Here is a 12941-nt window from a genome sequence, read left to right as displayed (position 1 = left end):
AGTGGTGTGGAGGAGATCTAGTGGTTATAACACCACTGTTCGCATGAGTCACCATCCTCCGTGACTCATGCGAGGACAATGGGAATCTCAGAAAAGTCCCAAGACATTCCAAAGACTCCCCCATGAATGCCGCCAACAATCTGCAGCCCAGTGAGATGTAACCTTTACTGGCTGATGACAAAAGGAAGGTGTTAGAAAACTTTTTGAGCAAGTAAGAAAGAGGCCTCAGTCTGCACAACTCCCACCAACTTCAACAATTTAGAAAAGTATATAGATGTATATTCAAAAATCGGAATTACTTGGCAGGAGAGTCCCTGATATCCAGGCGGGCAGCGGCACTGCTCCACCTCAAGTGCCTGCGCCAAGCCGCTGTAGATGGGCACGGCGATGTCCATGCTGATGTCAGAGATGCTGGAGGAGTACATCTCAGTGGAGTAGGAAGCTCGAATCAGGATGTCATCGAGATCAGCCAGAACCATCATCAGGTGCTCTCGAGTGGCAGGCATGCCATCAGGCCGTTGCCAGTGTTCCTGTAAAAACAGAAAGGAATCTGGTTTTTCCATCACAGATCAGGGCTGTGACTTGGTAATATGTTCACTGGAAACCTTTATTTATTCCCCATTTCCGAGTCACACTCATGGTCATTTAAAAAGTGATGTGACGGTCAGTTAGGAGCCGTTATGAAACGCTCACCTCTCTGAAGATTATCTCAAACTGTTTGTTCTTTCTGCCGCCCTGCTGACTCCTCTGCCAAGTCTGACGAGTTACCAGGGTGATGTCGTTACCCTACGGGAGCAACAAAGGTGGGGTGGGGGACGGGGATCAGTAAATCCAACAAATCCACTCAGCTGTGACAGAAAACAGCACATCAGCTCGGAGGCGTACTTACAATTATTTGGACGTCAGCATCTTCAAGTTGTGTTCCTCTTGGACCGGCCACGTAGGAAATTGTGTATTTAAGTTTACCACCATAAGAACCAACCTGAAGGATGAAAAAAGCACATAGATACATGGATTTATTTGAAATATATACTGTGTGCTAGAGACAAACTAAATAATTTTCAAACACTCACTGGAAGCTAGCCACATTCTGAGACACTAATGTCTTTAATGATGATGTTACAAAGTGGTAAAAATAAAAACTTTCATTATCAGCCCACTAATTTTAGCTTTAGAACAGAATTCTGGTGTGCTTAGAGCAAATGCAAAACAAACCCTTCCTTTATTATTGTTGCAGTGAAATTTTGGGAATGTCAAAGTTTCTCCATTTTTGTTCGTTTTTATGTGTTTTTTTTGTTATACTCCTTTAACAAGAATACTGCTTTAAGGTTTTAACCCACCTTTATTGTTATTACAGTTTGCAACCAATCACCAAAACCTCCTTTTGATTTTAAAAAGTGGTCCTTTTTCTTAAAACATGGGAACCCTTATTTGCCATATCTTTGAATTATTATTTAATAATTAATTAATACAAGGGTTTTTGTTTATGTACCTGCAGTTTTCCCTAATGTGTTTATGGGTCAAGTGTGTTTTTTTTTTTTTTGGTTTGATTCTGTTATCTGTTCTATATAACTGATAAAACATGATAAATATCTTTTTTTAAAAAAGTGGTCATGATTAATAGTTTCCCAACCTTTCTAAAGCTTTCTTTAGCTGCTTTTTACTCATTTTCTGTCTGGTTTGTGTACCCCGATCATGACAGCAGCATATTCTGCAGTGTGTGCTTAAAACATCTGAAGAACGAGGTGGAGGAAAGATGAAGAGTAAGGCCTAAAATCTATCTACAGCAAATGAACTGTGTCTGGAAATCATGTTTTTAAGAAATAGAAACAAATCCATCAAAAAACTGACAACAGATGCGCCATCCTTCAGCTGATCGTCTGCCCAAAGTCACGTTTTCAGCAAATAGCTCTTTGGGAACCACTATATTGATGCTAAAACACTTCTCTTTTGTTGGTGTCAAACTGGGTTATCGTAGGCATTTTTCATACAGCAAAAACTAAAGCACCTAAAAATGTGATTTAAAATGGTTCACTGGTTCCTTCCCTGAGTTTAGGAGTCTTTTCACGCCTGAATAATTCAAAGGTAGGACTAAAAACGGCCAAGTGAAAAAGCAGCTAGAGAAAAAAAAAAAGATGAAATTCTTAAGAGATATTGATGAAGATCGCTTTAAAAGAAAACAGGGAAGCCTGGCTGCTTGAAAGCAAAATATGAAAATAATAGTAATAACAAGATTTTTGCACAAAACTAATGACTTTTCTCTGAAAGAGGGATTTCTTTTTTGGCCATTTCAAAGTGGGGTTCTGTGAAAATAATATGATCAATTAATATCTATTAAGGTAGCTCTTTAAATGACCTTAGACCAAAGTACATTGCTCTCATTTTGAAGCAGCTCTAATCTCCAAAATTTCATAGCAGTTTGTGCTAAATAGATTTTCTAATCCTTCACACTGCCATTAATTTCTCAAAGCCTGATTATTCACATTGAATTTTGTAGTTTTCTGTCATCATAAATATCTGCAGCGGCAACAAGCTGTAACACTTCTGACAGGGATATCATAACATATCTGCCAAATTAACTATGTAATGCAAACTGATGGTGATATAAAGACGGATAAAATAACATTTGCATGAATTGCTATGAAAGTTTTGACACAGTTGCAAAGGGGGATCGCTGTTGTCTTTTAACTCCAAACCCTGTTCAGACTAGCTGCTGACATAGTTGACATCATATATTATTATAATCATAAGTTCAGTAAGAATTCTATCCTAAAATTTGTGAAAAAGGATGCATTTGGATTTATAATCTGCCCTCACAGGGGATGGGTTCCTCTTGGAAAGACCTCATAAATAGACTGCATGGAAACTGAAGGTCACTGGTTGACTTTTACTAACTTCACAGCAGAGACTAAAAAACTCCCCACATGACAGGGTCCCTCCCCAGCGGCCGGGGGCTGTTTAGGGAGGAGAGGAAGGGGGAGGCTCAAAACACCACAAAGCGGGCCTCAAATCAAAATAACCCAATCAGAGTTTAAAATAAACCAGAGGAAAAAAATCAACCTTCAACAGTATTACTGTCCAGGCTAATCCTTTTTCACTCCTTTTATTGGATTACTACAGTGTTCTAAATCTTTGGTTGATAGTTTGCCTGTGTTTATATGGTTTTTGGCAAAAAAAAAATACTTAAAAAGTCTTATGAGTTCAAAGACCTAAGAGTGTACATCACCAGGGTGCCATGTCTGTTCTTGTTTTTAAAACCCATCAGGAATCAAATGCACTTTATATCTAAAATGATGTGTGGCCCAATGAATAAAAATGAGAATAAATGAAAAGAATGAAGACATTTGATGTGATAAGATGGCCAGTGACTCCTCCTGTTAATCCAGATCTGGAATGAACAGCAGGAAATCAAACTGAGATGGTTTCTGAGCAGACAGGTGATGGAGGAGAAAGAGATGACGCAGTAACACTGTGCCCTCCACGTCTACCAGATGTTTGTCGGAGTCTCCGCCCAAGAGTCTTTACATTTACCTTGTCCCCCGTGAACTGCTCGGGGAGCTGCCAGTAGAGCACATCGTCCCGCTGCGAGCTGAAACCTTTGTAGACCAGAGCGTACTGAGAGGCGAAAAGGTGGAAGGAGAGGCACAGGAGAGTGAGCCACAGACACAGAGGCAGCAGGGACAAAAACTGCAAGCAGCCAGACAGGAAAGCACAGCACGGAGGAAGCTCTTCAACACGTTCTCAGCTGCAAACTACCTCAGACGTCACACTGTGTGTGAGCCAACAGGTAAAACATCCACTCCTATGGAAAAGTTTAAACCAAACAGCAGACGAATAAGATCTCACTGTAAAAACTCTTGTTACCTGGACTTCAGAGGATACTTCAGACATTTTGAAGTGGTATTCTATGGAAACATTCTGAGCAGTTAAGACTCTTTGCACTGTTCTTGAGCTGATCTGAAGGCCACATGAAGTTTGGAGGTCTGCAGCTTTTAACTCTGAAGAACATTGTTGACCTCTGTGCTCTATGAGCCTCAACATCCTCTGAGCCCACTCTGTGGTTTTACATGGACGACCACTTTGTTCCCAATCTCTTCCACTTTTTAAAACCCCACTGTGGAATATTTAGTAGAGGGGAAATTTCCTGACTGGACTTTTTGCACAGGTGGCACCCTATCACCCATTCTTTCACTAATGTTTGTAGAAGCAGTCTGCATGTCCAGGGGCTTGATTTTACACACCTGAATGCAATGATTTGGATGAGTGAGTGAATACTTTTGACAATATAATGCATGTTACTGAGGTTTAGCAGTTAAAAAAAACTAAACAAGGGTGTCATGCAAAAGTGTAGAGCTTTAATATTAGCGTTCTTTCACATTGGTATGCCATGTTTGAGAAAGAATTGTTTTAAAAGCCTGACAATTTTTTTTTTTTTAAAGCGGGCACCTGTTTGGCAAGCCGTTAGCTTAGCATGGAAAAAGGCTTTTGGTTCTTTCTCCAGACTCCATGTTCTAAGACTGAAGTCACAGCTGATAAGGTGTTAACTATTGATAACTGTTTGACAGAACATCACTTCAAAGTTGACTGGACTATCCTTTTAATGGGGACTTGGAAAAATTTGTTTGTAGCTTTTTTAAAGTCCAGACACAATCTTGATTTTTTTTTTTTTTTTGCTTCCAGGCTGAATAAATATCTTGCATGTGAAGATCACGTTTATGGAAAGAAAGTACGTGGTTGAACTGCAGATTATAAAATTGCGTGTCCTTCAAAGTAAATTTGTGTTTTTCTTATGATTTTTTTGAGTGGTAGCTGATTTGCTGCCATGTTCTGCTGTGAACTGCCAGGCTGCATACTAAAGGCTCCCTTCAAAGGTTAGTATTGGGGTTGTTTTTGTATCCAACCATATCCAAAAACACACTCCAAAGAAAATAGGGGTTGGCCAGGGTCAAGTGTGTCACTGTACCAAAAAACAAGCTCCTAACACAGGCTGTGTAAGTGTGTTTCGGAACTATAATCTTCTTTTACTTTGTCTATACTATCATCCAGATGTTTCATTAAGACCTTAAGCAAAAAATTTGTGAAAAGGGGGGTCAAATTCGTCCTTTTTAAAATCTTAGACAATTTGTTTTAAAACATAAATGTGCCCAGAGCCCGTCATGTCACTCAGCCATGCTGCTGTCTACCTTACTGCTGCCTCCAGAAGCACTAGCAGTCTTGCTCACAGAGTTCTTGCTCTGTAGATCCACAGCAGACCCCCACCCAAAAGGAAAAAAAATGCATAAAGTTACTAATATAATCCATCAACAGGAAGGTTTACTTCCTGCACACCACAGTCCATCAAACTATGACAGAATGTACCTTAAGACGGGGAGCGTGGCCTGGAGAGTAAGGCTGAGGCCGGGTTGGTCTGACTGAGGACGAGATATCAGACGGGGTAGAGGGGGGGCTCAGGCGGTGAAAGGACCATTGGGAAGAAGAGGAAAATGGGAGCCGAGAGGAGGAATGTGAAGAAGATTTAATAGAGGAGCGATTGTAGACATTATCCAAGAGCTCCCAGATCTTAGAGTCCTGCTTTTTGACATCAGCCTGCAGAAGTAGGGCAACCACAGATACAGATGGGTAACTATGTGGACCGTCAAAGACAGAAGGTGGGGGTCCGAGAAGTTAGTTCTTCTAGTGTACAACACTGTAAAAGGTGGACATGCTGAGTCATGCAAGCCAGTGACTGAAAATCCTGCGGCTGTTAAGGTTTTTCTGGGTGTCACACTAATTAGCAATTAGTTACAAATCTGAAACTTTTGATTAAAATTGAAATGCCAGACTGCTTCATAAACTAAACACATGCAATCATATGTAACAGTAAGCTCCTATTAAAGTGCTGCTACCTTAAGTCACAGTTTGGTGAAGAAAAAAAAAAAGTTTGTTTTTTTCTTTTTTTAAACAGAGTAAAAACAAAACACCATTGCTAATGAGGAGGATCTATGACAGTAGATTATATACAGAACAGATTTGCCAAATGTTGTCTTTGTTTTATAATAAAAAAGTCACATTGTACTGTTGTTTTCATTCAATTTGCTCTGTAAACAGTGTCCTAAACTCCAGAATAAAAAAAAAAATACACAAATAGCTACGTTCCAAAGTATGTTCCAAAGCATGCATTATATGACATAACTGCTTGCCATATAACCACGTCTCTTCGCTCTCTGCTGTAGCTGCAGATCATGACTAGGAAACTTTTCCACTTAGCTAATTTGAATCAAACATGTAGCCATGTATGTTATTCTGAACCAGTCATTTATGCTTTGTTTGATGTGTGAATAGGATATTTCTCTGTTTCTTTTCTGTCATGGCAGTTAGAAACATGCTGTTAAATAAAGGTGTGCCCATTTCTAGATGGGGGCCATAATCGCCTGTGACTGATGTCTTCATCGTGTACTTCAATGTACTGTGACAATGCATTATGAATACATGTACCATTACTCCCCTAAATATTTTATCTTTCTCTGCAAACTCTCAGTGAGTTACCATACATGACGGAAACACTGCACCAGTTATTGTTGTTAGAGGTGTTAGACCATCTACACTCCAGTGCAGGTCATCTCAAATACCTGTCTGGCTCTTTTGGATCTTTGAGTGGCTTTGCTTTCATTGGCCATTAGGTCCCAAATGGAGGCATCCTTCCTTAGCTGCTCCTCTGGCAAGTACGAATCACTCTATCGATGCAGATGAAGGAAGCGCTTTGATCACTTTCCTTTTCACTGAGCTTTTGGTATTTGCAAGTGTTGTGGCAGTGTTACTGAGGCAAAGTTAAACTTTATGAAGCTCTTAAATGGACCATTAATGATCAATCATTAATGGTCATGTGTGGTGAAGCAGAAAGCTATTCCTATGTTGGGTATGCAATGCCGCATCAGTGAGCCATTCCAGAAAAATACTCAATGTTCACATTTAATAACTAATTGATGTAAAATACCCATGCTGGCAACATAAGTAATCACTCAAAGTTGAGATTTATTATTCACAAATAGTGCCATGCATTGTATAATGCAACCTCAATGCTTGGACTTTGTGTAAAATGTAATAAAAACAGAATCCAATGATTTGCAAATCTCATGAACCCATATTTTATTCACAATAAAACATAGTAAACATATGCTGAAACTACAAAACCGACCCATTTATTTAATAAGAATTTAAAATTTTATGGCAGCAACACATCAGGGTCGTGTTTCCCACTATGAAGCATCCTGTCTTTTGGAACAACTATCTGTAAACATAAATGAACTGAGGACAGCAGCTGTTTGAGTTTCTGGAGGGGAATGTTGTCCCATTCTTATCTGATGGAGGATTGTAGCTGTTCAACAGTCCTGGGTCTTCTCTGCTGGATGTTGTTCCAAAACCTGTATATACTGTTCTGCATTGACGGTGCCTTTCCAGATGTGTAAGCTGCCCATGAAATATGCACTAATGCACCCCCATACCATCAGAGAGGCAAGCTTTTAAACTGTGTGATGTTAAGAGAAATGTGATGTTAAAAAATGGTGCAATTTCTTAATTTCAACATTTAATACATTTCCTATGATCCATTATGAATATAATATGGATTTATGAGATTTGCAAATCATTGCATTCTATTTTTATTTATATTTTGCACAACATTCCAACTTCTTTGGACCTGGGGTTGTAAATTTAAAATATTCCAGTCAGTATATCTTAAGAAATTCCATATTATATGTTATTTAAAACATGACTGTCAACACTGTTCCCATAAAAACACTCGATTTTATGATCAAACAACACACCATTCACTCATGGTCTTTACAATACCTGATGGGCTCGTTTCATACGAACAAAGGAAGAATCTTTCTATAAGGAACAGCAAGAAGGGCAAACCAAGAAAAGAGAGCTACATTATGTAAAATAATAACACTGAGCCACCAAATCTCAAAATACCGTCGTAGACTATGAACAGAAAGAAAGGAAAAATGCTGCACATAGATTGAAAAGGCCGTTTGTAGAGGTTTGACGGAAGAAAAAGCAGCAACACAAAGAGAGCAGTAGAGTACGAGTGGTCTACAAGTTTCTGATGTGCTGCTTGGCCCCTGCGTGACGCCACAATCCTGCTTCGGCTACTTCCACTGATCTCACTTATGCGGTTTCCTTTTGAATACTGACCTTGTCTTCCTGGTAAGCCCCTGGAAGCTGCCAGTAGTGAGGGCGCTGTCCCACGTAGTTGAAGTTGCTGTAGGACAGCTGAGTGCCTTCAGTGGAAACTTCAACAGTGAAACCAGTAGTAATGCGACTGTTTCGCTGGCGGTTCACCAGAGCGAAACCCTGGAAGTTTCCTGGAGTAAAGACTGAGGAGACCTGCAGAAAAAAAAAGAAAAAAAACACAATAAAGTTCAGATTGTATTTTTAAAAAAAAACTAACAACAAATAAACAGTGTTTTGTGCCAACATGTTGGTTTTTGTTTGAGCATTAGGTTCAAACATCTCTACTTTGGTCTCATCTGACTAAAGGGCATAATTCAAGACATCCTGTAGTTCATTCAGATGCAACTTTGTCAACCTACGTCATGCTACGTTCTTTTTAGAGAGAAGTGAGTTTCCTCCAACCAAGCCATACTTCTTCAGGCTTTTTATAGTTGTGAACTTCAACACTTAACTTGTTAACTGAGGCCTGCAGGGTCTGAGATTTAGTTTCTTGTAATATCTCCAGGCATTGTACAGTTTGTTTTTCAGTTGAATTCGTTGGGATGTCCACTCCTGGGAAGATTGGCAACTGTTTTACATGTTTTCCACTAGTGAATCATCTAATCTGTCTCACTGTAAAACAATGGACTCCAAATAGTTTGGAAATGACCTTATAACCCTGATCTGCAGCAGCAGCTGCTCCTCTGAGGTCATTGCTGATGTCTTTCCTTCTTGGCATTGTGGTAACACACATCTGAATGATGATCAGTTAATGAATACATCTGATCAGAAGCACTTACGTGCTGGTTACTCACTTTATCCACATGGAAACAGGAATGGTGAACCTAGTTTTACCCACACTGCTTCTGCATTTTGGCTAAGGTTTTGTCCAGGAAATAGATACAGTGTATTCTTTGTCTGAGGTTGTATTTACCTAATTTTAAAAACAAGAAATTCTCATTATGTCCCAATACATAAAACTTGGCCTGGAAATACATTAATCTCTTTTCACCATCACTTCATTTACTGATTTACTTTAAAAAATACAACAAAACGACAGGAAACAACTGTGAGGCTTGAAAGGTTTTTGTTTTATTTCCAAAACATCTAAAATGGTCTTTAAATACTATTGCCCTTTGAGGCTGATTTAAACCACTTTTAGCAGTTATGGAGGATTTTTTTTATTTTTATGAGATTAGACCAAACATATCTTTTTCTAAGTAATAACTTATTTTCTGCTGAACTTTGAATACCACAGCTGCCTTATCAAAAATAAACTGGGTTTGATGTTTCAACATGTTAAGGTAATACTAACTTCAAGAACCATGTCTTTGTTCCAGTGTCTGTCTAAGTGAAGGCACTTACCACCTCTCTATAATATGTAGAGCTGGAGCACTGCTGAGTGACACCCATACAGAAACAGGACAAGCAGCCATCTTTGTTTTCCTGGCTAAGATGGAAGGTTCCAGACTTACAGGATGAGCAAAACTGGCCTTCAACATTCATCTGTAACAATAACAGGCAGTCAGTTCAGCCTTGGAAATCCACAAAGTGGGATTGGTGTTACCAAGAAGTCTGTTTGATCACCTTGCATTGGCATGCACCACTGTAACAGTTTTCACTTCCTCTTTGGTCGCACCTGTAGCAGTTGCCTGTAAGAATGTAGTTGTTTTGGTAAGTGTAGATGAATTAAAATGAGACTTTTGCAACCTCTGTTGCAATGAAAAGAATAATAGAGAATCAGACAGTCTATTTCCTGGATCAAACTGAAGGATTTACCGTTGACTTCATTGGTAACACATCTCTCTCCAAGCAGAGGGTTGCCAGTGTATCCTGAGGCACATCTAGAGTCAAAATAGACAATGTGTTACAGAAAATATTTCCAGTAAGAATGAATGCAAGTCTTAATCCAAAAAACAATATTACGGGAAGCTAGGATGTCTGTAGGAAATGATAAATCTTATGAATCACATCCTTTAGGGAGTACTGTTGACCAGAGCCGAAGAACCAAGACAGCTGAGCTATTCTGATAAAGATCAGAAATGAAACCGTCTTATGTGTGCATAATCTAAAAATCACAGATACCCCAGCCTTTGTAATGCTTTCTAACAGCATTTCAAGAGAAAACATAACCACTGGATGTTAATTCCACACTGCCTGCGCTGGAGATGGATGAAGCACTGCTGCTGCTAAAAACGTTCAACATGTCTCCGATGTTGACTCCATCTCTCGTGTGCATGTTGCACAACTGAAACAGGAAAAACACACACTTTCACAGGATCAAAAACATGAGAGGCTACTGAAACTCAGAACAGATATCACCAGGGTCATAAAACGAAAAAGGCTTTACGGGTGCAGAAAGGGAGACCAGAAGGCACCAGAGGTAAGAACAGTCGACAGGATGAACTGCAGATGGAAATTCTAATGAGGCAAGAAAAAAAAACAAAAAAACTCGATGCTGTGACACAGCAAAGCAACGCACCAGCAACCCAAGCCAATAATGAAAAGAAAGGTGACTACAGCCTCAGACGTGTTCAGCTGCAGTCTTTCTTACCTCACGTGGACTCTGGCAGGTCCACACGTCAACAGCTCACAAAGAGGACTGCACTTCTATGAACTCACTTTGGCAAACCCGATTAAAACCAAATCCTGAGGCATTTGGTAGTTTCTAAAATGGCTATCTCACCACATCAAATCAGTGCCGTTTAATAGGTTTATTAAGATATTAAACTGAGAACTACACAACACATTAGAAGCGATATGATTACTTCTAATGAGTCCAATAACTGTGTAATAACTACATTCATTAAGAATAACAAGCACATAATGCAAACAATGGGGTCCTACAGCATAAAAATAAAATATTATCAAATATTATAAAATGATAGTAAAACAAAGTTTGTACATATTAATATTTGCGGTTGAGTACAGGAGCAGGCTCTAACAAACAACAAATTCTTTTAAAACAATAAAAACAGCATGAAAGTTGAATCAAAACGTTTCACCTTCCAATAATACAGTTAAAACATTTGATACTTTCAGCACATACAACTAAATAATTTAGATTTGCAAATATTTAGCTGAAAATGCATTGATGGTGGAGGGTAACTTGAGGGTGGAAGGTTTTTCCTAAAACACTGGCACAGAAATGTAATGACTCGTACAAAAACTGAAAAATTATGAACCGAAAAACTCGGGCTCTAATCTGAGGTAGTTCAAATTAAAATAAATATGCACACATGTGAGGTCCATTGTTAGTTCTTCATAGGATCTTTTGGCGAAACAGTTTTGACAATATTCTAATAGGTAACGGACCTTAAAGAGACATATTGGCCATTTTGAAGTAAGGTTTTGTGGAAAAGTTCTAAATAGATATTTTACTTGTTGTAGACAGTTGTTTGAACGACCAGAACGATGAGTTAATGGCTAGTCTGAACAAAGCCAAGTGGATTTCTGTCATCTTATAATAGCTTTAATCTTCAAATTTTAAAGCAATTCATGCAAACACTATTTTATGCCGCCATTTAAATTTTTATGCTGCGATCAGTTTCACATTCTACATTTATTTCAGCAGAAATTTATTCTTGCCAGAAGTGCACCAAACTTAAATAGGTGTTAATGCCCTGCTGCTGCTAATTGCTCTTGCAAATAACCAGACTTCTAGTCTATGTATTTAACCATGTATTGAGAAACTGACGCCAATGGGATGGTCTATGAAATAATACATTGTTCACATGAATCGCTATGAACATTTTTGAGTCTTGAGCCAGTTTTAAAACTACACCAATCCACTTTGATCTGGTCTGCATCCAGAATACCCGTTAGCTCTTCAGTCCCTTCGGACTTAAACTATTTCTCCAAGCTGAGGTCGTTCAGGTAAGATATATTCAACATTTATAACTTTTCCGCAAACCCCATTTCAAAATGGCCAAACCACATGTGAAAAAGCCATTAAGAAATAGGTGTTACAATAAATATCTTAAAGGCTCCTTCTAAAACACTGGAAGAAAGGATGCCTTCATTAAGCTTTATGGATGAGGTTGCAGCAACAGAAAGTGACCCGGATCAGAGCTTAAAATGAACAACTTTTGGAGAATAAAGGTAAAACTGAGAAACATGGCACATCGTTCTTTAGTTATCTGGGATGATTTTAATAGGAATGGCAATTTTTCCCAAAACAATATGAAGAGAACCCTCTTGGTTCTTTCTGTGCTTCGCAGACTTATAATCTCCATTTAGGAGCCTCAGCAGATCCACAACACCAGACTGTGTTTTCTTTCTAGGCCGAGTCTTTTTAGAGGTTTTCTTCGCTGTGGTAGTCTTGGCTTTCATGGGAGCTGATGTTCTTTCTACTGTTGAGTCAGATTGCTTTCTAGCAGCAGTGGTGATTTTAGCATCGTTCAGCCTTTTTGTTGTTGGTCTGGTCTTCCTGACAGTCGTAGCTTTAGTTGGTTCTGCAGTTGTAAACAAGTCTTTAGTAGATTCTTTGGTCTTTTTCTCAGTTTGGCCCACATCTCCTATTTCCTGTCTTGACTGTTTCTTAGAACTGTCTCGAACCTTCTTTTGAACAGGTGTGCCTGATCCAAAAGCCTTTTCAGGTCTTTTGTTTTGGATAAGCGGTGTAGAATCCTGCTCCTTGGCCTGGACAGACTGTTTATGCAGCTGAGGGGTCGGAGTCTGCTTTGATTTGTGAGCTGGTGGCTCCAGTTGAAATTTAGTGACTGCTGCCTCTTCTTTAGCTTTCCTGG

The 12941-nt window shown here is 39.1% G+C and overlaps 1 protein-coding gene across 12 annotated transcripts in view; it reads right to left on the bottom strand.

The window, feature by feature from the left end:
• hspg2 (heparan sulfate proteoglycan 2) overlaps positions 1 to 12941 on the bottom strand; it is a 139398-nt gene that overhangs the window by 52170 nt on the left and 74287 nt on the right. For 8 of the 12 annotated variants that reach the window (XM_017419164.3, XM_017419170.3, XM_017419166.3 and 5 more), the window contains 12 exons: positions 9973 to 10037; positions 9781 to 9845; positions 9559 to 9699; positions 8176 to 8367; positions 7828 to 7866; positions 6609 to 6713; positions 5359 to 5586; positions 5184 to 5234; positions 3532 to 3615; positions 890 to 982; positions 694 to 786; positions 300 to 530 (listed from right to left, as the gene is read on the bottom strand). In XM_017419164.3, coding sequence (XP_017274653.1) covers positions 300 to 530; positions 694 to 786; positions 890 to 982; positions 3532 to 3615; positions 5184 to 5234; positions 5359 to 5586; positions 6609 to 6713; positions 7828 to 7866; positions 8176 to 8367; positions 9559 to 9699; positions 9781 to 9845; positions 9973 to 10037 — 1387 coding nt within the window. The remainder of the gene's footprint in view (positions 1 to 299; positions 531 to 693; positions 787 to 889; positions 983 to 3531; positions 3616 to 5183; positions 5235 to 5358; positions 5587 to 6608; positions 6714 to 7827; positions 7867 to 8175; positions 8368 to 9558; positions 9700 to 9780; positions 9846 to 9972; positions 10038 to 12941) is intronic. The other 4 variants (XM_017419177.3, XM_025006606.2, XM_037976937.1 and 1 more) reach the window with 2 other exon arrangements.

The sequence above is a fragment of the Kryptolebias marmoratus genome, linkage group LG8, assembly GCF_001649575.2.
Source record: "Kryptolebias marmoratus isolate JLee-2015 linkage group LG8, ASM164957v2, whole genome shotgun sequence".
Lineage (NCBI taxonomy): Eukaryota > Metazoa > Chordata > Actinopteri > Cyprinodontiformes > Rivulidae > Kryptolebias > Kryptolebias marmoratus.
The sequence above is the reverse complement of the archived record's forward strand: the minus strand, read 5'-3'. Positions and strand labels throughout refer to the sequence as shown.